The sequence below is a fragment of the Colobus angolensis genome, unplaced genomic scaffold (assembly GCF_000951035.1).
Source record: "Colobus angolensis palliatus isolate OR3802 unplaced genomic scaffold, Cang.pa_1.0 Scaffold65, whole genome shotgun sequence".
In the NCBI taxonomy this organism is placed as follows: Eukaryota; Metazoa; Chordata; class Mammalia; order Primates; family Cercopithecidae; genus Colobus; species Colobus angolensis.
Window position 1 is genome coordinate 4,456,050 of NW_012120154.1, and position 26,842 is coordinate 4,482,891.

Below are 26,842 nucleotides of genomic sequence, written 5' to 3' on the forward strand. Positions count from 1 at the left end.
ATGGCTATTTTCAGAACCCCAAACCAGGACCCATGGAGAAGTGGCAGTGGGGCAGAAAACGTGAAATTAGCAGCGGTTGTCCCAGAGAATACTAAGTGCACGGGACAGGGCTGGGGAAGCCTGAGAGAGGTGGTGAGTGCTCAGACGCTGGCGAGTATGGAATCTGGAGCCAGGCTGCGGGCTCTGATCCCAGCACACCCTTTCCTTAGACCAGCTCCTGGCTCAGGGCGCACAACAACATTTTTCCTATAGTATGACCTGGGCTTGTCACTTTCTCCCCGTGAGTCTTGGCTTTGTTCTGACAGAGGACTGAGTGTGACAATGTATCTGGGTATTAGCAGTGTCTGGCACACAGCCGTGCTCAAACGGCATGGGTTCGATGAGTGACCTGTCTGAGCATCCTGGGAAAGGTGCGGAGGGAAGTGAGAAGCAACACTCCTTGGCCAGGGAGGAGGCCCTGCAGCCCCCTCTCCTCTCCCTGCCTCCACCTCCACTTGGCAGGCCCATCACAGTAGCCACATACTGCCACGTGTGCGTCTGGAGGAAAGGAGAAACACAGGCAGAAACTTAACATGACCAGAAACAGATGTCAAGAACATTATGGGTGAGGCCAGCGGGTGGCCGCGGGAGCCAGAGAGGAAGGAGGGATTTCCAGGACACGAGTCAAGAGTGTGTGGGGCTAAGCTGGCGTGGCTTTGGAGCAGCTGGCCTTCAGACCCAGGAGGACAGGAGGCGGTGGTGGCCCGCACATGGGGGCTGGGGTCATAGCACACAGTCAGGTGGGCTGTGGAGTTGCAGCCTGGAGGTGGTGGCATTGGCGGCAGAAATAGGGTTGCTTCGGGGGAGGAAGGGGTCATTGGAGAGGGTCTGCTGCAGGCACGTGGGGGAGAGAGGTGACCCTCTGCAGGTCAGCAGTAGGATGGGAGGGTGGGGCAGTTCCTGCAGGTGGCTGGCTGCTCTTCACTGTTGGTGGGAAGGAATGGATGCCACAAATGCAGATGTATACGAAACAGGCTGTGCTTTATTTCTCTGAGTAAATTTCACTCCAATTAGGCATTTCCATGGGCTGAAGTCAAAGAAATGTGATTTTGGCCGGCTGGGATTCCTCCCCACCCCCCGACATTTCCCTGCGGCTGCATCTAAGTGCCCCTCCCTGCCAGTAGGGAGGAGCTGGGGCACTCCAGGTCCACGTATCCTCTGCTGAGTTTGGCAATGTCCTGTCTGCTCTGGGCTCCGGGGCCCACTCCCATACCTGCTGAATCATGCTCACTCCCACAGTGCCCCCCGGGTCCTCATCCCTCTCGGGACACCTGGGTGCTGCCTGTACACAAATTCCTTGCCTCTCCGAGGGCTGTCTCACCCAGCCCCATCTGCCCAGATACACCCTGGGGCCATTTTTTCCCTGGGGTCTCAGGCACCTTCCTAGGGTCCTGCCCAGGAGGAGAAGAATGGCCCCTCTGAAGCTCAGATGTCCCAAACCTGTTGGGGTCAGCCTGGGGAGGAAGGGACAGGATCACTTTGGCCAGGAATCCCAACCCTAACTCATTTCTTGTTTCCCCTCTGCACCGCCCCACCCCGTCACCGGGGGGTGACGCTCCTTGAGTTCACCTGAGCTCCTCTGAATGTCAGGAGAGGGCTCAAGGCAGCCTCTCCCAAAGTTTCTGGTGGGGCTCTCCTTGTTCTGAAACCTAAGAACCGGCAGAAGTCTCCCTTTCCTCCTCTGCTTTTTGCGACGTAGCCTCTGTATTTGTTAGGATGCTTTTCAACCCAAAGCAGCAAGAGAGAAAAGTAATCCTAATTCCCAAGTAGGGAAGCTCAGGGTCTGTCAATTCAGCAGCTCAGCAGCTCACTAAGGACCTGGGTCTGTCCCATATCTCCACTCTTAGCACAATAGCTTTGCCCTTAGGCCAATGACATATGATCTGGCTCTGTGTCCCCCCCCACATCTCATCTTGAATTGTAATCCAAATTGCAATCCCCACATGTTGGGGAAGGGACCTGCTGAGAGGCGATTAGATCATGAAGGCGGTTACCCTCATGCTGTTCTCGTGATAGTGAGTGAGTTCTCACAAGGTCTTATGAGTGTATAAGGGGCTCTTCCCCCTTCACTCTGCACTTCGCTCTCCTGCCGGAATGTGAAGAAGGTGCCTTGCTTCCCCTTCGCCTTCCACCATGATTGTCAGTTTCCTGAGGCCTCCCCAGCCATGTGGAACTGTGAGTCAATTAAACCTCTTTCCTTTCTAAATTACCCAGCCTCAGGCAGTTCTTCATAGCAGTGTGAGAACGAACTAATACAGCCAGCTTCCCTCAGGGCCACAGGATGGCCATCCCAAGATGGTGGCCATGAGATTTCTGTTCTGGGTCCAGGTGTCACATCTGGGTGTCACCCGCCAAGTCCCAATCTGTTCTGCTAGTGTGCAATCACTGTGACTTGGGTTTTTCAAAAGAGAAAAGATTGACTCACAAGGCTGCCAAGCAAGGAGGTGGGAGAACAGCATTCAAATCTACCTCCCCAAAGATAAGGTTTAAGGATATGAACGGGTTAGAGAAGTGGGTGGTCTAAGGTGTGGGGGCAGGTGATTGGCAGTGGGGAAGAATGAAGTAACCAGTTTGTTCTGTACAAGCATAGTTGGGGTTCATGGCATTTCACAGGACACATACAGGAAATGGATGCATTAGCCTGATCTGTGGGTGGAGCTTTTGGTCTTCCAATATCAAATGGCCATCTCTTGGGCACATATATGGGCCCAGCTGAAGGGTCTCAACCAGTTTCAGCTGGCCCAATTCCTGAAAAACAACCAAAGCCACCATTACCAGGGTGACCTATGAATGTTACCTCTAAAGTAGCCAGTGAAAGTTAAGTTTCAGCATTCAGTGGCAAGGCTTTCAGCTCCCTTGGCCTTCAGCTTCACGGAAAAAAGTCTCAAAACCCAGCGATGAACTCTTCCATTTCATGGATATGGCAAGGGTGAGTGAAACAGAAGCAGAGATTCTTCTGTCCAGAAGCCTCTCCTCGCTTCTCATTGGCCAGAGCTGGTCACATGACTGTACTTAACCCAACCTTGGGGAAGTAAGATTTACCCCTGAACCCTGAGGGGACAGGCTGGAGCCCCAGGCAAGATCAGAGTCCCACCCACAGGTTGGGGTGGGGTGGGGAGAAGCTGTCGAGAGTCCGGTTGGTTCACATTTTGTAAAAGCTCTCTGGCCACATTGTCAGATGCGGGTACTTGACTCAGCCAGGGTGTCTTGGTCCCAGGAAAGCTTCCCAGATGTGAGAGGCAGCTGGATCCCTGAGCATCTCCTGGTTATGGTGTTTAGCAATAGTTGGCTCTGCTCATGAGGCTTCAAGTTCTCGGGGCAGCAAGGCTACAGCAGCCAGTGTTACCACCTCCGGGACCCCTCTCCAACCCTCCTCGGCAGCTTAGTGTGTGGTTAAGGCTGAGGCTGCTGGAGGCACTGCCTGGGTTCTAATCTGAGTAAATTAGGGGAGGTCATTGAACCTCTCTGTGTCTCAGTTTTGTCACCTGTAAAATGGGGATGATATTAACACTATCTACCCCAAAGGGCTGTTGTGAGGATTAAAGGAGTAAGTATATGCAAAATACTGGGGACATAGGAGGTGCTCTATAAATGTTAAAAATTATTTAAAGGTAGACACTTTCTTATATTTACTTTACAGACGAAGAAACTGTGAAGTACTGAGAAACTGATTAATTTCCTTCCTTCATGTGTCATTTGTTTACCCAATCAATAATTATGGATTGATTCCCATTCTGTAGCCTTGGCCCTGTGTTAAGCACAGGGGACAGTGTGGTGAGCCAAAACCCCACACGGTCCCTGCCCTCATGGAGTTTCCAGTCTAATAGGGGAGACAGGCATTACAGTCACAGCAGAGCTTCAGCATGGGGTAAGTGCTGTCAAGGGAGAAGCAAATTTGGGACGGAGAAGTGGTTGGGGAAGGCCTCTCTGAGGAAAAGGTGGTTCAGCTGACACCCAAAGATGAGAGACACAGCACAGCTGGTAGCGGGGCCAATATAGGTCAAGGCCAGGAGGTAGGCGGCTGCTCAGCCCCTCCCAGGAACTGAAAGAAGGACCCAGAGCCCGGAAGGAGCCAGGTTTTGCAGGATCTGGGATATTGGATCTTGTCCAGTGGGCTACACTGGAAGGAAGGAATAGTTCCTGGGAAAGAGGGGAAGCTCATGCAGGACCTGAGCTATGACTTCTCAGAGAATGGCTGGAGGATGGGACACACCCTTACACTCTTTGGATGGTTCTCAAGACAGGGCAGGACTCCTTACAGGAGTCTATGAGGAGCCTTGTGTCCTCAGCCCCACAGCCAATGGTGGCTGGAGCCAGCTTGCACCAGAGCCAACTGCGTGCATGTCTTCCCAGTGGCAGGTTCAGAGACATCACAATGCTAGCTTGAAATGGGTTATGGTGCAGTTTGCCAATTTGCCAATTTCTAGTTAAAGCATTTAAAAATTCTTACATGTTGCAATTTGCCAATTTCTAGTTAAAGCATTTAAAAATTTGCCAATTTGCCAGTTCTTACGTGTGGCAATTTGCCAATTTCTAGTTAAAGCATTTAAAAATTCTTACAAAACACGGCCTTTATTAGAAATGCGGCTTGGGGGCCGGGCGCGGTGGCTCAAGCCTGTAATCCCAGCACTTTGGGAGGCCGAGACGGGCGGATCACGAGGTCCCGAGATCCAGACCATCCTGGCTAACACGGTGAAACCCCGTCTCTACTAAAAAATACAAAATACTAGCTGGGCGACGTGGCGGGCGCCTGTAGTCCCAGCTACTCGGGAGGCTGAGGCAGGAGAATGGCGTAAACCCAGGAGTCGGAGCTTGTAGTGAGCTGAGGTCAGGCCACTGCACTCCAGCCTGGGCGACAGAGCAAGACTCCGTCTCAAAAAAAAAAAAAAAAAATGCGGCTTGGGGTGGGGACTGGGCCCAGTGAAGGAGGCACTTTGGGTGTGGCCCCAGGCTCACAAGATCTCCTCTTCTCCAGAAAACCCTCACCACTGCCCACCTCCAAAACCTCAGCCCCTTACCCCACCCTCGCGCCCATCTCTCTACCTCATTCTGGCCCCTATTGGGTGGTTGATAGCCCCAACAGAGGCCCCAACCCTAGCGGGGCCAGCTTGAGTCCTGCTCTGCAGATTTGGGAAGCAGAACCACAGCTGGGAGCTGATGGAGCTGAGTGCATTAGGAGGTGCAGCCAGGGATCCCAAGCACTGTGGGCGCCAAGGTCCTGGGGCTACCCTGGCTTTTCCTTCCTGCAGGTTTGGTTGGGGCTCTAGCCCCTTGCCTCCATCCCCAACGTCACTTCTTTTTTTTTTTTCTTTACTTTACCTTTAGCTAATAGAAGTTGAGTTCTCTTGCTCACAACCAAAGAGCCTCAGCTGAGGTGCCAAAGGTCCCAGAAATGCAAACCACCTACTTGAGAGGGAGCATTAAAGCAGTAACAGGTCATTTCAATTCTGACAACATTAACCGAGCGTCTGTTCCAGGAGCTCTGGGGATCCGTACATAGTTCAAATAGGTCAGATCCCCTTGTGGGTTCTCAATCCAGGGGAAGGTTCTGACCTGCAGTAGAACGAGGGAAACAAAGTGTATTGAGGCTATAAAAGAGGTTTATATAAGATGCAAGAGTAGGGAGCTCAAAAGAGGAGCAACCAACTCTGCCTATATGTGTTTGGGTCCTGAAGGCTGGGTAGGAGTTTTCTAGGAGGAAGGGTGAAGAAGAGGATTGTGAGCAGCATTCTATTCTGTACAATCACATCTATAAATCCGGTAAATACTTTTTGGGAACAAGTCAAGCAGTCTGTTCTCACGTGGAGCTTACAGTCTAGCGTGGGCAAAGGCGTGCATTGGGAATCGTGTGGCACATTTCAGGGAGTTATAAATTGCCTCGCATATTCAGGAAGCATTCCATAGTTTTCATCCTTCCTTCAGCTCTGCCTGGCTCCCTCCTTCCTTCAGATTTTCCCATTACCTTCTTGTGAGGTCCATCCACCCCGACTGCCTTATTTAAAATTGTACTCCTGATTCTCTGTCTCCCATTTTTTCTTTTCTGATAGAGTTTGTCATCTTTTAACCTCCTATGAAACTTACTAAGTCCTTATGTTTATTGTCTGTTTCTCACCCCACTCCTCACTAGACTGTAAGCGTCACAAGGGCAGGTATCTTTGTTTTGTTCACTGTTGTGTCCCAAGCATCTAGAAAAAGAGTTTGGCAATTAGAGGCTCCTCAATAAACATTATCTGAATGAAAGCGTGTGAGGCCAAGTGTGATGACTCACACCTGTATTCCCAGCACATTGAGAGGCCGTGGCAGGTGGATCACCTGAGGTCAGGAGTTCGAGACCAGCCTGGCCAACATGGTGAAACCCTGTCTCTACTAAAAACACAAAAATTAGCCAGGCAGGGTGGCCTCACCTGTAGTCCCAGCTACTTGGGAGGCTGAGACAGGAGAGTTGCTTGAACCTGGGAGGCAGAGGTTGCAGGGAGCTGAGATCGCGCCACTGCACTCCAGCCTGGGCAACAGAGCAAGCCTCTGTCCCCAGCCCCCGCCCCCAAAAAAGAGCGTGAGTCCTAGAATTTGGGAGGTAGTAAAATCTATCCTCATCCATAACATGAGAAGTTCCACAGGCTGGCAGGATCATCCCATCACGTGCCCAGCTTCCAACCAGAGAAAGGCGCTCCCAGGATTTTGCAGGATTTCTTCGGATTTGCTGCATGTTTATCTTTGAGATTGCTTCATTTCTTTGGAGATCAGCAGTAACGTCCTAAAGGCAGCAGGAATCTATGTGTGGAGACAATGAGGAAAGGAACTGGGGGAAGTGTGTGTGGCCCGTGCAGTGAGGCTGGAAGGCCATGAGCCACGTCAAGCAGTGACTGCGTGGTGGAGGACCCCAAATGTGGCACCCTTGGGACTGAGAGGTGGCCAGAAGGGGCAAGTCAACGCCCATGGTGCCTCCACAGAGAGGGATGGAGGCTTGGGTTCTAGACTCTCCACCCCCAAGTGGCCAAGCTTGTCATTCCCCCAGCCCCTGGGTAGTGCTGCTTCCCCTGTGGCAGACACGCATCTCTCCACGGCTGGGGACAGTGGGGACAGTGCAGAGTCTGCCCCCACTGCTGGCCTCGAGTGTCCATCCCTGTCTATGAGGAGCTGTTGCTCTTCTCAGCTGCTCTCCTGTTAGGTCTTGGGACCTGTATCTTCTGTGATGTCAGCTGGTAAAACACACCCCATCTCCTCTGCAAAACAGGTAGCTCATCTCACCCCCAACCTTGGCAAACACCAAACTTCCTGCAGCTGCTTTGGTTTTCTTCAGGGCCTTTCTGCTGTGTTCTGGTCTTCCTGAAAGAGTCTTGTTATTCTGTCCATCCATATCCACTGTCTGTCCATCCATCTGTCTGTCCATTCATCTGTTCATCCATCCATCTATCCATCCATCCATTCATCCATGCATCCATCCATCCATCCTTCTCCCCATCATTCCTTCTCTGCCTCCATCATTCCCTCCATGATCTCCCATTCACCCTTCTTCTGTTCATCCATCAGTCCATTTTCCATTCATCCATTAACCACCCTTCCATCCACATCACAATGACTAAGCATCTCCTATGCTCCAGGCACATACCAGGCAGCATAAAGAAATACAGAATGAATGGGACTCAGTTCCTGCCCTTGGGGAGCACCCACTTTAGTTGGGGAGAGAAGGAAAACCTCTGACAGGTAACTAGCCCCATTAGAAAGCAAGGGTAAAGGCCTGGGAGACATCACAGAGGATGTGAACCCGGGGCCTGAAGGATGATGAGTCTGCAGGATAAGAAGGCAAAGAAAGGATGCCACATGCACGGCAGGGAGGGGGCAAACCCTGGGGGGAGAGGGAGGCGTGCAAGTCATTCTGCATTCTGTGTGGCCAGAGGAGTGGATGCAAAGGGGGATCTTCAAGATGGGGTGTGGGCCTCCAGTTAGGGAGGGCCTTGAAGCCAGACTCAGGATGCTTGGATAGGGTCCTGAGGGCAGTGGGGAGCCCCTGAAGAATTGTGTGCAAGAACTGCTGTGTCTGCAGAGTGAAGGGTGACATGGCTGGGTCCTGTTAATAAATATGAACCCCTCTGTAAGCAAGAACCCCTCTGTAAACAGAACCCCTCTGTAAACAAGAGCCCCTCTGTAAACAGAACCCCTCTGTAAACAAGAGCTCCTCTGTAAACAGAACCCCTCTGAAAACAAGAACCCTTCCGTAAACAGAACCCCTCTGTAAACAAGAACCCTTCTGTAAACAGAACCCCTCTGTAAACAGGAGCTCCTCTGTAAATAGAACCCTTATGTAAACAAGAACCCCTCTGTAAGCAAGAACCCCTCTGTAAACAGAATCCCTCTGTAAACAAGAACCCTTCTGTAAACAGAACCCCTCTGTAAGCAAGAACTCTTCTCTGTAAGTAAGAACCCCTCTGTAAGCAGAACCCCTCTATAAGCGGTGCCCCTCTGGCCCTGGGCATGGAGGGAAGGAGATGGAGCTGGGGAAATATTAGGCTCTGGCGATAACTGTTGTTCCCCACCTGCCTTCAACCACCTAGTCTGTGCCTTGGCTCCTGCAGCTCCCTCTGTCTCGGGCCCTTTCTCTCGACCCATCACTGCCTATGGAACACTCATCCCCATCCTCCCAGAGAAGAGGAAAAACCCAGCCTTCCTCAGGTGCCTCCTGCACGCCAGGAACTGTGGGTGTTGGCTTCTTTGTGTGCACAATCTCATGCCATCCCCATGAACCTAAGAGGTGGGGAGTGAGGAGTCCCATGTTTCAGATGCACAAGCAGAGGCTCACAGAAGTAAAGGAACTTATCCAAGATCACACAGCTAGGAAGTGGCCAAGGTGGGATGGGGACCCAGCCCTCACTGCCTTTGCACAATGACTCACTGCCCACAGCACCGATGCCACATCCTCTGGAGCCTCCCCTATGGCTCCAGCCAAGCCAGGCTCTATTTTTGGGTTTGTGTTTTTGTGTTTTGTCATTTACTGGCGTTTCGAACTGGGAATGCTCTATGCCTCTCATACTCATTATGACCACATTTTCTGAAGACAAAATCGCACAGACAGCCTGAAAAAGTATTTTTTCTGTCTCATTACTTTCTTTAATAAGGTCTTAGCCAGATTAGAATCAAATCACATGTATTTACTCTTCTCACGTGATACGAGGACTGTTCTGAAAGTTCAGGCCAAGGGTCACCACATCGACACGATTTCCTTAGTTATAATCATTTGCATACTTGTCCTACCTCCATACCAAGAGAAGGTACCCTGAGTTAGAGTTCAAATCCCATGCATCCTTGTCATTCCCACAGTGCCCAGAATGGTGCTGCCGGCAGGTGCTCAGTAAATCCTTACTGAACTCATGCAAGGGAGACAGACACCGCCTCAGCCCAATACCGGGACTGCCCTCTCTCGCTCCCGCATCCCTTGCCTTCCTTCCTTCCTTCCCGTCTTTCAACAAACGCAGTTTGAATGCATTTGTCACACCAAGCTTTAGGCTCAGAGAAGCTGTGGGACTCCATGCACTTCACCTGTGGCCTTGAGGCACCACAGTCCAGCCAGGAAGACAGGCACCAGGAAAATCCTCCCACCTATGCCCAGTCCATTAGGAATACAAGCACCTGCTCCAGTGATGGGCAGAGCAGGGCAGCGTCCGCTTTAGATGCATGGGGTGCTGGGAAGGCTGCCCTGAGAAAGTGACCGCAGGCTGAGGCCTGGGACGAGAGAACGTGGGCAGGGGCCCGAGGCAGGGAAGAGCTTGGAAACTTCCAGGAACTGTCAGGCAGCCAGGAGCAGTGAGGCAAGGGAGAGAAGAAGCCAGAGAGGCCGCAGGGCTGGGTTTTCCATGGCGAGGAGGACTGGATACTGCATAAATGCAGCAGAAGTGTTGGGGGGGGTGTCTGATTTTCATTTTATAAGGGCAGTCGCTGGGGCAGAGATCATGGAACTTAGGGAGGGACTCAAGGGGCAGAGGGATGGCGGGACAAGACTGAGGGTGCCGGCTGGGGCTGGGGGGTAGAGGACTGTGAGTGTTTTGCACTTGGAGGCAGTCAGAGCTGGTCTGGTTAGGGGTGCCATCACCCAGGGCCGAGGAAAGGGATGCAGGAGGGGCAAAGGGCAGGCTGGAGGCTGTCCTGGGAACCCTAAACGTGGGGGCCAGGAGAAGGAGGTGCTCCCGTTTCTGATCTGTACCAACAGTACCAACTAAGGGGAAGGTGAGAAACTGCTTGGGTGGAGTGTCCTTCTCTGAGTCTGGGGATTAGGTGGGATGAGGGGAACTGGGAGGCTGGAGGCCAGAGTTCACACTCCTGCCCTGCTGTGTGACCTAAGCTGAGAGCTGTCTCTCTCTGGGCCCAGACGCATCATCACCTATGCAGCGAGGAGCTGGGTCTGACAGCCTCTGAGATCCCTGGCAGATCTGCTGGTCTTGGCTGTCTTTCCTTGGTCTGCCCTCTACCGTCTTCCCAGAAGCCAGGGGCCCAGTTTTCTTCCCCCGCTTGTCCTGTGGGCACTTGTGACTCCCAGGGAGGGAGCAGACACTGTTCAGCGTGGCCGGGCTCCTGGCGGCGACCTCACCTCCCTCCTGCAGAACAAGCCCCGTGGAGGCTGCGGAGGAGCGCACACTGCCCTCTGGTGGCAACTTCTGGGTCCATCCGTCATTGTGCCCTGCTGTTTACTAACTCAATTATTCTTAAAGCGATGATTGAGCGCCTTTTGCATGCAAAGTCCCGAGGCAGGCATGAAGTAGGTGGGCAGTCCGGATGGGGGAGAAGGCTTCCTGGATGAGGGGCCTAGGGTGTGACTCTACACGCTCCTGATCCCTCCCAAGGCCTAGGCGTCCTCCCTCCACCGTGGGAATGGAGCAGTGGTGGCAGAGCTCCGGCTGAATGCGTAGAGTGCATCTTAGCCTTACTTCTGGCCCAGGAAGCACAGGCTCCACGTACAACACACGCCGCGGCACAGTGCCTTCGAAGGGGGCGTGTGGCTGTGTGCGTGGATGTGGCCAGTTTTGGGCTTCCTCTCGGCAGGAGGTGGCGGGGTGAGGAGGCTCCGGTGCTGAGGGCCCCCTTTCCATTGCGGTCCTTTGGTGAGGCGGAGGGTCCCCCCAGTAGCGGGAGCATTTCCAAGGAGCCAGGACTTCAAGGGCCTAAGGCTGGACAGGCCCTGTCCAGTGCAACAGAGAGACCTTGAGCATGGGCGGGGAGGTCATCTCTTCCTGCCATGATCTCTCTCCCCTGGCGAGGAATGATTTCCTTGCCGTAGAGAGAATTCAGGGGAGTCTGGCCTTCTTGGGGAGATGCTGTGGAGGGGAGTTGTGGACAGTTGGATTTAGGATGTTTTCAGCTCCAAGTGTCTGCTTTAGGCCGGTCTGCACCTGTGTCCTCCCCGCCTCTGTCTCTCTGGCACTTGCCCTGGATAGGCCTGGCTCAAAGCCCTCTTCTCCGTGAAGCCTGCCCTGAAGAGGCAGCTGCCCAGGAGCGTCTGCACACCTCATACAAACTTTAGCTGTGGTTATATTGCATTCGTTCCCATGCCTGTTTCCTGTCCCTGCAGCCGGACTCTGGGCTCCTTGAGGGCTGGGTGGGGTCTTGGGCATCTTTTGTGGCCGCTGTAACTCCCAGCCCTGAGCTGGGATAATACAGGCGCTTGACAAACGCTCCATGCTGACTGGCAGGTGTTCCTACCTTCCATGCCTGGGGAAATCATGATTCAGACTCTCCCTGGAGAGGCCACAGTCAGAGAAACGGTAGGAAGGACAGAATGGGTTCTGGAAGGTCAGAGCCGCACAACCAGAGCAGGCACAGATGCGGCCAGCCGTAGCTCAAACTCCCATGACTCCCTTCTTCCAGAGGTGGCGGCAGGCTGGCCGTTAGGAGCGTGTGCTTAGGAGCCAGGTGGTCCAGGCCCACATCCCACCTCTGAAACATCACCTGTGTGGCCCTGGGCGTGTTATTTAACCTCCCTGTGCCTCCGTTTTTTCATCTGCAAAACAGGATAAGAGTCCTGGTCTGCAAGGGCTGTTGTCAGGATTCACTGAGGTAACATGGAGCCTCTCAAAGTTCTGCGTGCACTCGAGTCACTTTGGGGACATGGTGAAAATGCAGATTCTGGCTCAGGAGGTCTGGGCTGGGGCCTGAGCATCTGCATTTCTGACCAGCTCTCAGGGAACACTGATGCTCTTGAACCTCAAACTGCCCTTGGCATAGTCCGGAATCAATACATGTACTTAGAATAGGGCCTGGTGCATAGTAAGGGCTAGAGGAGTTACCTAGTACCTCCCTGGGAAGGCTATGCTTCTAGAACTTTCTGCCCTGTAACATTCTGCCCTCTGCATCCCTGGTGGTCCTCTGCTCTCTGGAGCCTCGGTGATGCTGGAACCTCTGATGTCTCTGAGGTGGGCTGTTCAGAGCCTCCTTGGTGGTCTGCATTCTGGGCCTGAGGAGGGACAGACCGGAGGTGATTTCAAGAGACAGAGAAACAGGAAGAAGGCCTAGTGGGGAGAGGTGGCTTGCCTGGCCCACTCACCTGAATGTCCAGACTTGATGTGAGCTTCACAACCTAAACCACACATCTCACAGCTTCCACCATCCCCCCGTGGCCTCCACCCACCACCGGCCCAGCCCCTCACCCCTCACTCCTGCCACACTGCTTCATACAGGAACGGCACGGATGCCTTCAGCCTGAGTGTCAGCAGCACCTCTGGGCTCAAACCACAGGCCTGAAGCCACTGACCACATCCTCCAGATCAAAGTGCCCCCGCGCCCCCTCCTCACTCTGCTCCCCTCCTCTGACCCCTTGTGCACTGGCCAGGTCTCTCCTGGGCCCTGACGCCTGGCTTAGGGAGGAGTGAGGCTGGGGTTCTCGGGTAGTTTTGGAGAGGTGGAAGAGGTTGGGGGTGAAGTGGTGGGGCCAAGGGGCAGGGAGCACAGCGGGACAACGCTGTGCTGAGAGGTTACATGGCTGACTGTCGCTTTCCGCTCCGCTCTGCAGGCCAGCTCGCCTCACACACCCTCACGTGTGATACAGGTGATGGTCTCAGGGCTGTTTCCAGGGGTCCCATGTGCAACCCACGGAAAGTGGTGTGGGAACAGCAAAGCACCTTTGTGTGTGAGCAGCAGCTGTGGCACTCTTGGCCTGTGCTGCTGGCTGCCACCTGAGCTCCAGTTTGGGGCCGCTTCTCACAGAGCAGCTCCAGGCAGTGAGGAATGAGCTGGTCTCAGTTTCCTCTCGCCTGGCCCAGTAAGAGGGTGACAAGCATGGGGCCCTTCATCCCCTGCTGCTTTCAGGTTTGCTCATGAGTTCCCGGAGGCCCATGAAATCAAGGTCACAGGCTCAAGCCCATGTGGGTGGTGGAGATGAGCGTCCCTCTGCCCCACTCAGGGAGCAGCCCCGACCCTTCATGGCTCTCTCCCGAATGGGAGGCCTCAGGGCAGGGGTGTAAGGCATCCTCATGCCAGGAGTCCCTTCCAAGGGCTAAGGAGAGTCCCTCCTCCCTTGAGGCAGGCAAGGTGCCCAGTTTGGATTCCTCCAATCAGAGGATGCCTTTCCTGGAAGAGCTTCTGGGATCATCCAACCCAAGCCCGTCCTTGCAGGGCATTTTTGGTTCCTGCTTGCTCAGCAGGCATCTGGCCTCCTGCTTCTAGAAGCGACCCCCGTTTCTCTTTGGGGGATCTACCTTCTTGCATTTGATGAAGTCTTGGTTGAGCTGTCAATCAAAGTACCCCACCCTTTCCAGCTGGAGGGTGGGCATTTGACCTGATCTTAGCCAGTGAGACTCTGAATTCTAGTGAATAAAGCCAGGAAACAGCTGGAGGTTGGTGCCTCAAAGGGGTCTCTGCAGCTGGACCACACTCAGTTGTGGGTGCGGCTGGTCTGGAATCTGCCCGTCCCTGAGGTCTGGGTCTTCAGCTCCCTCCAGAACCTGAGAACCACTCCAGATCCTTTAATTAGTTCTGTTTGGCTCAAGTTAACAGCTACAGACTGTTCCTGCGGTCTGTAGCTCCAGAGAAGGGATGACTACAGGGAGGGACCTTAGTGAGTCGGTGGCACAGCTGGGGCTCAAACTTAGGTCTCCAGACTCTCAGTCCAGTGTTCATGGCCCTGGGGAGAAGCCTCTGGCCTGGGGACAGGGGTGGGACTGAAATGAAGTGGAACTGAAGGGAAGAAATGAGTGTTCTCATCTCATGGTCTGGTGCTGGAGTGTGGGTGTTGGTGGTTTGGCTGCTGGGCAGAGTGTGAGAAGGTGTATAAACTAGGCAGGCAGGGGTATGATGCGGTCAATCGCACAGGTAGCCTTTGACCCTCACAATCACCTGCCTCTTCCCCAGAACCCCTGGCATGTGGTAGGATCTCTGATCTGGGGTAGAGGGGTGGGGTGGGGGTCAGGGATGCAGGGTCCTCCAGGGAACAAGGATTTGGTAAACAGAGCCTGTGCCTGACCTTATTCAGACTAACCAGAATGGGTTTGTGACTCTGTGTGGTAGAGGATGCACAGTGGGACTGTCTCTAACTCACTTTGAAAGTGAAACCAGCCACTCACCAAACATGGGGGCCCCTGCTGGTTCTGAAAGTTCTGGCAGCCTCTTTATTCACCAGCCACCCGAAGTAGAAACCAGTTAGCAAGACAACTTCAAGGTCAGCCAGCCAACTGGTGTGTGCATGGGCCTCACCAGGCCTTCCAGGTGGGCATTTAGGTAGCCTTCCAGCAAGTCCGTGGGCTGTGAGCTCAGGGTCAGCCCTCCCCCATATTTGGGTCACCTACCCCATCAGCACCCTAGGCAGAGGAGGTTTTTATCAAAGACCTCCTGTGCTGTCCTTGAGCATCCAATGCTCACACTGGCGCCAGGGCCTGTGGTACAACAGTGGTCCTACTCCAAGGCTCCACAGAGAGAAAACCGTGGGGGCGGGCACATTTCCCCTCGCTGCCCTCTCACTCGATCGCCATCACCCAAAGTGCTCCGTCATTGCTGTAATTAAAGATTATTTCAAATCTGACTGCTGTACTAAATGCCTGCATGCCCCTGTGCTTGGCTAAGTCACCTGTGCCAACCAGGAACTTCAGTTGGAAAAACTCTACTGGCTACTGTCATTAGAAAAGGAATCATTCAGGATATTCTGAAGCTCAGGAATCTCTGGCAGGACCCGCAAATCAGGCTTGGAGAAGCTTGGAGAGGCTGGGAGAATTGCTGTGCCCTGGACACGATGTTCTGACACCACCCTCACCAACCTCCAGGTCCTAGAGTTGAGGCTTCTGATTTGGGGAGCCTAATCACAGGCTCACTCTTCAGGACTGAGGTCTGGAGCGGAGGCTTCTGATTGGGTGAGCCTGGTCACATGATCACATTCCCAACCTGTGGTCTGGAACCCAGGCTTCTGATTGGGGGAACCTGGTCACATGCTCTTCCAGGCTGCCGTCTGGAGCTGAGGCTTCTGATTGGGGGAGCCTGGTCACATGCTCACTTTTCCAGCCTGTGGTCTGGAACTGAGGCTTCTGACTGGGGGAACCTGGTCACATGCTCTTCCAGCCTGAGGTCCTTAGCTGAGGCTTCTGATTGAAGGAACCTGGTCACGTGCTCACTTTTCCAGCCTGAGGTCTGGAATGGAGGCTTCTGATTGGGCAGCCTGGTCACATACTCATGTCCCAGCTGCAAGGGAGGCCAGAAAAGCAGTTTCAGCTTACTGGTTAGAGTAGGAGACTCCTAAAAAAGGAGATGACTCTAACACAAGAAAGGTTTGCAGAGATGCAGCACATCCACGATGTAAACTAAATATCCAGCACAGCACCTGGGAAGAAACAGGGCTGGCAGAGGGTCCCTTTGTCAATGCCACCCTCAGCTGCACTCCTTCCTCTGAAAGTGCCCGGTCCTCACATATGGGCCAGCTGTGGTGGTGGAGTTTTGTTGCATGTTTAAGTTAGAATTAATGGCGAGTATTTTAAATGGGAGGTTTTCACTTTTTTTTTTTTTTTTAAGACGAAATCTTGCCTGTGCCCCAGGCTGGAGTGTGATGGCACGATCTCGGCTCACTGCAACCTCCACCTCCTGGGGTTCAAGCAATTCTCCTGCCTCAGCCTCCCAAGTACCTGGGACTACAGGCGTGCACCACCACGCCCAGCTAATTTTGTCTTTTTAGTAGAGACGGTGTTTCACCATTTTGGTCAGGCTGGTCTCAAACTCCTGACCTCAGGTGATCCACCTGCCTTGGCCTCCCAAAATGCTGGGATTACAGGTGTGAGCCACGGCGTCTGGTCTTTTTTTGTTTGTTTGTTTTGTGATGGGGTCTCACCCTGTCACCCAGGCTGCAGTGCAGTGTCATGATCTCACTGCAACCTCTGCTTCCCAGGCTCAAGTGATCCTCCCACCTCAGCCTCCCGAGTAGCTGGGACTACAGGCATGCACCACCATGCCCGGCTAAATTTTTTTGTGTTTTTGGTATAGACAGGGTTTCAGCATGTTGGCCAGGCTGGCCTCGAACTCCTGGGCTCAAGCAATTCACCCACCTTGGTCTTTCACGTTTTTAAAAATACCAATTTTAGCTTCTTTTTGAAACTGAGTTTCCCGGTAGTGTGGTGCAGACATCTCCATTTGCCATTTCTCCTGTAACTGGAGTCTCCAATGTGCTATGGTCCCCACCCATCCACCTGAGATAACTTCACTTCCTACCTGGCCCCTATGGGCATCTCAGTTCCCTGCCCAAACCCTCCCTGAAGGAGAGACTAGGTTTCCTTAGTGATCATGCTGAGCGGTACTGGTTCCTTTAGCCCCCACCTTCTCCTGTACCCACTGGGCCTGCCTGGAGAAAGACCAAGGCCCTGCTGAATCTCATACACTCCAGTGATGCTCCCTTAGCCACAGACAAGCTGCCATCCCTCTGCTCCCCACAGGGAGCTGCCGTCACTGCCTCAGCCAATCAGTGCCCTGGCCAGTCAGACACTGGGGTCTGTTGTCAATCAGTAAGGGTGTGCCTAGTTACCTCTGGCCATGGGTGTGAAGAGTCTTTGATGCTGGGAGGTCAACAGTAGGATATATTTTAGCTAACTGTTGATTGTCCCAAAATGCTGTTTACTCCATGAGGTCTTTACAATGAGTGAGGTCTTTACAATGCAGTGGCCCTCGCAATGTGCTCACAAACCTGTATATGCAGAAATGATATCAAGAGAATCGTGTTTTAAACTTGGCTGGGAACAAGGCTGGGTACTACGTGAGCACACAGGTGGGGAAGACTTTAGGCTGCAGATGCAGGAGCCGTGGGAATAACGACGGGTGGTCCCCACGCCAGCACCCCTGAGTGCCGCCCAAAGTGGGGGGTCCTTCTCCATGAATCCTTGTCACTAGTTGGGCACTTTTGGGGGTTGTGTCCTAGTCCAGAACTTCCCTTCTGCAGACCCGGTTCAGCCCCATCGTTCTGGGGAGGTTTTCTCTGCATCCTCACTGTGGCGTGTTTCAGGATCTGCCAAAATGCACCCGCCTCTCTCCCCTCGGCCTCACATTGTTTCGATTCTTGAGATGGTAACGGAACACAAATGCTAGGACTCCAAGAGGCAGAGACCAAGAGGCAGAGATTTTACATTTTCTCTCTACATATGTTGTAGGGCCAGGTGATACCCAGATCTAGCCTGCCTTGCTCCTTCCCCCTGCCTGAAATGTGCACCTTTCCTGCTCAGGGGATTTCAGAGTCCCGCGTTCTCAACGGGCCCAGGGTGGCCGGCTCCTGGAGCCAGGCCTGACGGAGGGCATCATCACGCCTGAGTGAGAGCATGTTTCTGACCCCATTTTTTGCTTTTCCCCAAGCAGACTTTACAGGCAATGGTGACAGCCAGGCATAACCTTCTTAGAGGGACATTTTATTTTTTTTCCGATTCTTTAATAAAAACACTAAGAAAAAAAAAAGCAAGCAAATGTTACTTCTCGATAGAGAGGAACTTCTCACAGACACTTTGCAAATATCACACGTCCTTTTTCCTCACAGCAACACCTAGATTGTCTTCTGAGAAAGATCGCAGATTTTGGTGAAACCTGCCGAAGAATAAGAAAAAGCAAAGATAATGTTTTCACTCTACCTGTTTCCCACGGGAAAAGCGGAAACCGTTGTGGGTACTGGCTTTCCTGACTGTCCCCATCACAGGACACTGGCCTGGCTGTGAGGAGACCTGGGTTAGGAGTCTGCCTTTTTTGCCAACCAGTGTTGTGGACAAAATGCTTCCCTCCCTGGGCACTCTCAGCATGGTGAAGACGGTGGAGGATGGGTGGTTCCACAGGCCTGGTGACTCAGGGACAGTTTCAGTAGGAACCCGACTGGAGGACTTGGCTGCTAGCAGCCTCCAGGAATTCCTGCCAGAGTGGCTCAGTGCAGGTACGCGCTAGTTCACGGACACGCTCCCACGCACCTTCACAAACGCATGCCACACTCATGCCTTTGAACACAGAGCTTACCCCCTTTATGTTTACCTGAGTGGTGGTGCACTCACATGTATTCTGAACTTCATTTTTTGTCTCTTCTCCATACATCCTGGAGATTGCTCCATATCAGGACCCAGAGAGCCTCCCCTTCATATTTTTTTTTTTTTTTGAGACAGAATCTTGCTCAGTCATCCAGGCTCGAGTGCAGTGGTGCAGTCTTGGCTCACTGCAACCTCTGCCTCCCGGGTTCAAGTGATTCTTCTACCTCAGTTTTCTGAGTAGCTGGGACTACAGGTGCCTGCTACCATGCCCGGCTAATTTTTTTTTTTTTTGCATTTTTGGTAAAGACGTGGTTTTGCCATGTTGGCCAGGCTAGTCTCGAACTCCTGACCTCGTGATCTGCCCACCTCAGCCTCCCAAAGTGCTGGGATTACAGGCATGAGCCACCACGCCCGGCCCTCCCCTTCCTATTTTGGCACAGCTACATGGCATTCCACTGGATGGAAGTTCCCTAATTTGTTTATCACCTGTCCACTATGGATACGCATTTTATTGGCCTCGGGTCCCATGACTGCGGGAATTACTTTGTACACACATATTCCACATGGGTCACTCTGTTGATGAGTTTTAGGTGTGGAATTGCTGGGTCATGTGTCAGAGATGTTGGTAGATGTCAGATTGCCTTTCCAGGGAGGTGCTTGAAGCCCACGCCAGCAGGGTGACTCGCTTTTTCAACCTGCCTTTGATGGCAAAACTTTTGAAACTTCAAATATACTCTCCGGCGTTGTTTTAAATGTGTATTCTCAGGACTCTTCAGGGTATTAGAGACTTAGCACTTTTGATTCTTTCTCTTCCTTTTGTCCTTCCTTCTCCTCATATTGACACTGTCTGTGTGTCAGGTAATTTTCTGGGTTCTGGAGTGGTGTGGATGAATCCCACACTGTTCCTGTTGTCCGAGAGCTCCTGGTGTAGACTCATAAGCAAGGCTATGACATGAGATATGATGACTGGCGTGTACCCAGAATCTGCCTTGGCCGGAATGGGAGATCAGGGAAGGACTGGTTTTAAATCGGGGAGCTGACTAGTCTGAATAAGTAGGGTAGGAATATGGTGACCAACTTTGTCCTAGCCATATTACTGTAAATCTCATGTTCTGGAAAGCCCCCTCAGTCCTAGGCACAGTGGGACAGCTGGTCACCCTGGAGCAATCCTGGTAAGGAATGTCGTGGTTTGCATGAGATAGGAGTTGCTCAGGGTGCTGGTGCTGGTGTGGCTAATGAAGCAGCTCCCAGATGAACAGGGGAGAACATTGGGCTTCAGGTCTGGAGCGTGGGAAGGCTGGTGTGGAGGTGGCTACTGTGGCAAAGCAGAAATGAGGGTGATGGCTTGGAAGGAGGGGGTGAGGGAGGGAAGCAGTCAGGGAGAATGGCCACATTCCGTCTTGGGGACTGGTTGATGGGATGCCTCTGAAGAAGAGTGGGTGTCAGCAGAGGGCCATGCTCAGAGGAGAGCCCTCAGGAAGTTGACCACTAGCCTGCTCCTTCTCCTTGTTCTGCTCTGGCCCCTCTGTGGACCCCTCCAGCTTTGTGATCCTCATTTGTTGTGAGGGGTACCCCAGAGTCTGATGGGGACTGGGCGGAGGGTCAGACACCAAATTATGCGTACCATGGTCCTCCTGACCAGGGCCCAGGACTCAAAACTAGGTCACTGCTGAGGCCCAGCACTGTGGGGGCAGGACTTTTTCCATGTGGGGACTCGGCTACCTGCTGACTTTCCAGAAGACAGGTCACAACACCAAGCAGGGGTGGGCAGAACACAAGGACATGAGGGTAGGTGACAGTGTCAGCTGGCTGAGCCAGGGAGGGCAGGAAGGGAGGTGGCCCTGGAGATACTGGAGGTCTTCACAGTGGCAGAGGACAGGTGGTGGCAGAGACAGTGAATGGCGCCCCCAAACCTCTGCTGTCCCTTGCCCGTGTGCCCTCTACTTGTAGCCGGCTACATCTCCCAGCCTCCTCTGCAGCTTGGTTGACCATGTGACTCAGGCATAGCCAATGGGATGTACATTAGAAGTGGCTACGGCAGCTTTGGGGAAGGGTCCTTAACAGGCAGAGGCGAGCCCTCCTTCTCTCCTTCCTCTCCCTTCCATCTGCAGGAACGCAGAGGTGATGGGTGGAGCTTGAATAGCTCTCTTGGTCTATGAGGAGGTGGGAGAAGGATATTGAAGAGGTCCCAGTAGCGGGACAGATTTAGCTCAGGATCCTGACATTATAAAACCACCCCACCTATCCTGGGTGGCCTCCCTTTGGACTTCTTTTATGTGTGAGAGAAATAAAATCCTCGCTTATTTTAGGTCACTGTTTTCTTCTTCTGTTCTCTTTGGACACACGCAGCTGAACTTCATCCTAACTGGGACACTGTTGTACAGTGGAGGGGGTGATGGCAGCAAGAAGGGTGGGCTGAGGTGGCAGTTCAAGGGGTCTGGGTTAACACAGGTCAGAAAGATGGCAGGGTGCAAGTGTGGACCTGGGCATGGGATTGGTACACAGCAGGTCAGAGGGAACAGGAGGCTGGAGGCTGCAGCACGAACCCTGACATCTCCTGGGAGGTGGAGTGGAGAAGGAGGCTGAGTGCAATGGCCAAGCACTCCAGGGAGCAGAGGGAGGAAGGGTAGGGCGTTTGGCAGATACCAGGACTGAGAAGGATGCAGTCTGGCTTGGCCCAAAAAAAGACAGCCCCATGATGGGTACGGGAAAAATCACAGTCAGAAAAGGACATCAGGGCTGGAAGACCCCAATATGCCGTTGTCCCATGGCCCCTGTGGAAGAGGGGTCTGGGTGCAGTGGTGGGGGAGCTGTGGGACTGGGTGCATGGAAACAGAGGGTGTAAGGCGGTCGGTTCCCAGTGGGGCCTGTGAAGGCGCACTGCAGAGGGTCAGGTGGGGATGTGGAAGATGTAAGAGAAGTAGCTATAGGAGCAAGGTGTAGGGCCTCCTGGAGGAGGCTGGGTCCAAACCCCAGCACTCCTGAGACCTAGGTCTGGGTAGGCCTGAGTGGGCTCTGTCAGGGCCCTGCCATCAGAGAAGCTTCTGGATTTACATCTCAGGTTGCTTCAGAGAGAATCAGATGTCCTCTGGGACAGACCTAGGTTCTAATCCTGGCTCTGTCACATTCTGGTAGGATGACTCATGAGCCCCGGTTTCCTGGCCTATAAAATGGCAAGGGAAGAGCAGGCTCAGCATGCACAAAGCCTCGACGGAGCGAGAAAGCACAGGAAGCAGAGTCAGAGATGAAGTTGGGGCAGCCCCTATAGGACGTGTGGGTCAAGACTGAGAGTTTGTATTTTACTGTGAATGCACTGGGAAGGTTTGAGTGTGTGCGATGGAGAGTGGCTGGGGGGTGAAATGTCGTGATTTGAGTTTGGAAAAGGTTGCTCTGGCCACTGAGTGGAGAACAGACCAGAGAGTCAGGAGTATTAATAGAAACAGGGAGACCAGGGTGGAGGCCACCATGGGCCTGCTGAGGTGGGAGATGACACAGCTCTGAGCAGGGTGAGGGCTGAAGAAAGCAGGTGCACCTCTCTGCACAGCCCTGCTGGCCACCCATGCCTCTGGGCTTCTGCTGGCATCCCGTCTCACCCCTCCTCACCTGGTTTTATGTTCAACTGTAGCACCTGGGGGACAGACTGTATGAGTCAGGGAAAACAGAAACAGTAGTCCCCAGGTCTCAGAGGCCCAGCAATAGAGGTTTATTTTTCACTCAAGTTATAGTCCAGTTTGAATTGTCTGAGGAGGGTTAAGGGCCTGTCCTTCAGGGGACTCCAGGCTCTCTACCCAAAACTTCACTGGTTTCTGGCAGGGGAGGGGAGAGAGAGAAAGAGATAGAGGGATGGCTGGGCATGGTGGCTCACGCCTATAATCCCAGCACTTAGGGAGGCTGAGGTGGGCAGATCACGAGGTCAGGAGATCAAGACCATCCTGACCAACATGGTGAAACACCGTCTCTACTAAAAATACAAAAATTAGCTGAGCGTGGTGGTGTGTGCCTGTAATCCTGGCTACTTGGGAAGCTGAGGCAGGAGAATCGTTTGAACCAGGGAGTTGGAGGTTGCAGTGAGCCAAGATCGTGCCACTGCACTCCAGCCTGGCGACAGAGCAAGACTCCATCTAAAAAAAGAGAGAGAGAGAGATAGAGGGATTAAGAGACACAGGAGATCATAGGTGAGATTTTTTAGGCCTAGAAGTAGAACAAATCACTTCCTCCCACATCCCATTGGCCAGACTTGGTCCCGAAGCCCCAGCTCACTGCAAGGGAGGCTGGGAAGCAGAGCCTAGCTGAGCCGGGAGGAGGGTGCATGCCATGGCCTGGAGACACATTGCACCAGGTTTCCCTCCCACGTGCTCCCACAGGCCCTGAGGTGTTACGTAGAGGATGTGAAGCAGGATCGTTCTCTGCATAGCCCACTCCCTGCCTCTCCATCTGAGGTGTTCTGGGCTAGGACCCTTGACAAAAGAACGAACCCACTCTATCCCCTGTCACTGGGGATGGAAGACTCTGTATGTGGGGGTTGCACCCTCCCCCATTCTGCTCCCCACTTCCCTGGTTGCTGCATATCCCAGGGGCACGAGGGTGGAGAGTGGCCTGCCTCCCTTCCCTGGCCCTACACCGCTGGCCAGGGCTGCCCACCTCAGGCTTCCTGTGTCTGACCTGGCCTTTGAGGCATCTGGGGTGCTCAGTCAATGTTTGTTGAATAAATAAAAGAAGGAAAGCAGGATGAGGAGGAAGAAGAGTCTTGGGCAGTACGTGCCAGGAAGACTGATGCTGTCTCACAGATGAAACAGCTATACACAGCTGTTCCTTACAAGCTGGTTCTGTGACTTCTGGCTCTGGCTGGGGATGCGTTTTTTTTTTTCTTTGTATGTGTGTACTTTTAAAGTTGTAACTGAATTCGTTTATTTGGGGGCCGGAAATATGTTCATGCCATACAAAAGGGTCTATAGAGAAAAGCATCTTTCCTAATCCTTCCTCACCTGGCTCTTCTCCCCGAGAAAACCAGCATTCCTAATTTCTTGCAAAGCTTCCGGGAATATTTGAGGCTTAACAAATGTTGGCTGTTATTCTCTTAGTTGTGGCTGTGTGTTTAGTATCCTCTCCTGCCGCCAGACAGCCTTACTCTAGGGGAGAGGGAAGGGCAGTGTGGAAGAAACTGGCCTTTACAGCAAGCCTGCGGTGCATGGTCACATTAAGTGCTTTATACACACCTTCTTGTCCAATTCACCCCTTCATCTGATAGGTGTGCATACTGAAGCACATGGAGGCCTAGGTCAGAGCCTCAATCTCCAGTCCTGCCCCTCTTGGGCAGCACTGCTCCACGTTTCTTTTCCAGTGCCGGGCTTTGGACATGGGAGTTGGGCCTGATTCTCCTTTTGGAGTCTTGAATTCCACTTTCTCACGTTTGCAGAGCTGCCCTCCCTGCTCTTCTCTCTCTCCTTTCAGAAGAGGTGGCAGGCTGGGTGCAATGGCTCACGCCTGTAATCCCAGCACTTTCGGAGGCTGAGGTGGGTGGATCACCTGAGGTCAGGAGTTCGAGACCAGTCTGGCCAACATGGGGAAACCCCATCTCTACTGAAAATACAAAAATTAGCTGGGCGTAGTAGCACGTGCCTATAATCCTGGCTACTCGGGAGGCCGAGGCAGGAGAATCGCTTGAACTTTGTGGGCAGAGGTTGCGGTGAGCCGAGATTGTGCCACTGTCCTCCAGCCTGGGTGACAGAGCTAGACTCTGTCTCAAAAAAAAAAAAAAAAAAAAGAGGCCGCAGCTTTCAATAAAACCCCTCTGAAGCAAGGAATCAGGAAAGAGAAGAAGCAGAGCTGCTGCGTCTGGGCTCTGAGGATGGAACTTCACAGGGTCTGTGGGGCTGTGATGCAGCATGTAAGGATGTGCAGTTTTCTAAAGACCAGTTCATAAGTTTTCATCATTAAAAAAAAAAAAGAGCCCTGAGCTGAGCTCCCACACCATCCTTCTCCCCTGCCAAGAAAGGGGGTAAAAGGTTAGGAACCATGCATGACTTGAGAGGAAGAGGAAGGTTCTAGAATGTTCAATAAGTGGCCGTCAAATTGTTCACAAAGACCTGATCGTCATCTCTGGGAAGTGCTAACTAGAGCAAACAGACAAGAGAAAGAAGTAAAGGGCATCCAGATTGGAAAGGAAGAAGTCAAATTATCCTTGTTTGTAGACAATATGATCTTATATTTCAAAAAGCCTACAAACTCCACCACAAAACTATGAGAACTGATAAACAAATTCAATTAAGTTGCAGAATACAAAATCAACATACAAAAATTAGCAGTATTTCTGTGTACCAACGGCAAACAATCTGAAAAAGAAATCAAGAAAATAACTCCATTTGGAATAGCTACAAATAAAATAAAATACCTAGGAATAAACATAACCAAATAAGTGAAAGATCTCTATAATGACAACTATAAAACGTTTGGTGCAAGAAACTGAAGAGGACACAAAAAATAAAAAGGTATTCCATGTTTATGGATTGGAAGAATCAATACTGTTAAAATGTCCTTACCACCCAAAGAAATATACAGATTCAATGTAATCCCTATCAAAATACTAATGACATTCTTCACAGAAATAGAAAAAATAATCATCAAATTTATATGGAACCACAAAAGATGCAGAGTAGCCAAAGCTATCCTAAGTAAAAAGAATGAAGCTGGACAAATCACATTATCTGACTTCAAATTATACCACAGAGTTACAGTAACCAAAACAACATGGCACTAGCATAAAAACAGACACATTGACCAATGAACCATTGGTCAGAATAGGGAACCCAGAAAAAAATCCACACACTCACAGTGAACTCATTTGCAACAAAGGTGCCAAAAACATACCTTTGGGGAAAGGACAGTCTTCTCAATAAATGGTGCTGGCAAAACTGGATATCTCTCTTCATATACAAAAATCAAATCCAAATGGATTAAAGACTTAAATCTGAGATCTCAAACTATGAAACTACTAAAAAGAAACATTGGGGAAACTCTTTAGGACATGAGACTAAGCAAAGATTTCTTGAGCAATACCCCACAAGCACAGGTAACCAAAGCAAAAATGACAGATGAGATCACATCAAGTTAAAAGGCCTCTGCACAGCAAAGGATATAATCAGCAAAGTGAAGAGACAATCCACAGAATTGGAGAAAACATTTGCAAACTAACCATCTGACAAGGGATTAATAACCGGAATAGATAAGGAGCTCAAACATCTTTACAGAAAAAAAATTATAGCAGTTCCATCAAAAATTGGGCAAATGATCTGGATAGTTCTCAAAAGGTAACATATGAATGGCAAACAGGTCTATGAAAAGGTGCTCAACATCATTGATCATCAGAGAAATGCACCTTGAAATTACAATGAGATATTATCTCACCTCAGTTAAAATGACTTTTATCCAAAAGGTAGACAATAATGAATGCTGATGAGGATGGGGAGAAACGAGGACCCTCGAACACTGTTTGTGGGAATGTAAGTCGGTACAACCATTTTTTTTTTTTTTTTTGAGACGGAGTCTCGCTCTGTCGCCCGGACTGGAGTGCAGTGGCCGGATCTCAGCTCACTGCAAGCTCCGCCTCCCAGGTTTACGCCATTCTCCTGCCTCAGCCTCCCGAGTAGCTGGGACTACAGGCGCCCGCCACCTCGCCCAGCTAGTTTTGTATTTTTAGTAGAGATGGGGTTTCACCGTGTTAACCAGGATGGTCTCGATCTCCTGACCTCGTGATCCGCCCGTCTCGGCCTCCCAAAGTGCTGGGATTACAGGCTTGAGCCACCGCGCCCAGCGGTACAACCATTATAAAGAACAGTTTGAAGATTCCTCAAAACACTAAAAACAGAACTACCGTATGATCCAGCGATCCGACTGCTGAGTATATACCCAGAAGAAAGGAAATCAATATATGGAAGAGATATCTGCATTCTCACATTTATTGCAGCACTGTTCACAATACCCAGGATTTGGACGCAACCTAAGTGCTCATCAACAGATGAATGAATAAAGAAAATGTGGTACGTATACATAATGGAGTACTATTCAGCCATAAAAAATAATGAGATCCTGTCTTTGCAACAACATGTTTGAAACTGGAGGTCATTATATTAAGTGAAACAGGCCACGCACAGAAAGACAAAGTTCACATGTTTTCACTTATTTGTGGGAGCTAAAAATTAAAACAATTGAATTCATGGAAACGGGAAGGGCAGTGATGGAGATGGGAAGGGCAGTGGGGGTTGGGGAGGTGGGGATGGTTGTTGGATACAAAAATGTAATTAGATAGAATGAATAAGATCTGGTGTTTGATAGCATAACAGGGTGACTTTCGTCACCAATAA

The 26,842-nt window shown here is 51.7% G+C and overlaps 1 protein-coding gene across 1 annotated transcript in view; it reads left to right on the forward strand.

Moving 5' to 3' along the window:
* The first annotated feature begins 2,112 nt into the window (after positions 1–2,112).
* Positions 2,113–26,842, forward strand: part of IL2RB (interleukin 2 receptor, beta) — a 48,603-nt gene continuing 23,873 nt past the window's right edge. Inside the window, exon 1 of the mRNA XM_011964291.1 lies at positions 2,113–2,214. Coding sequence (XP_011819681.1) covers positions 2,173–2,214 — 42 coding nt within the window. The 5' untranslated portion in view covers positions 2,113–2,172. The remainder of the gene's footprint in view (positions 2,215–26,842) is intronic.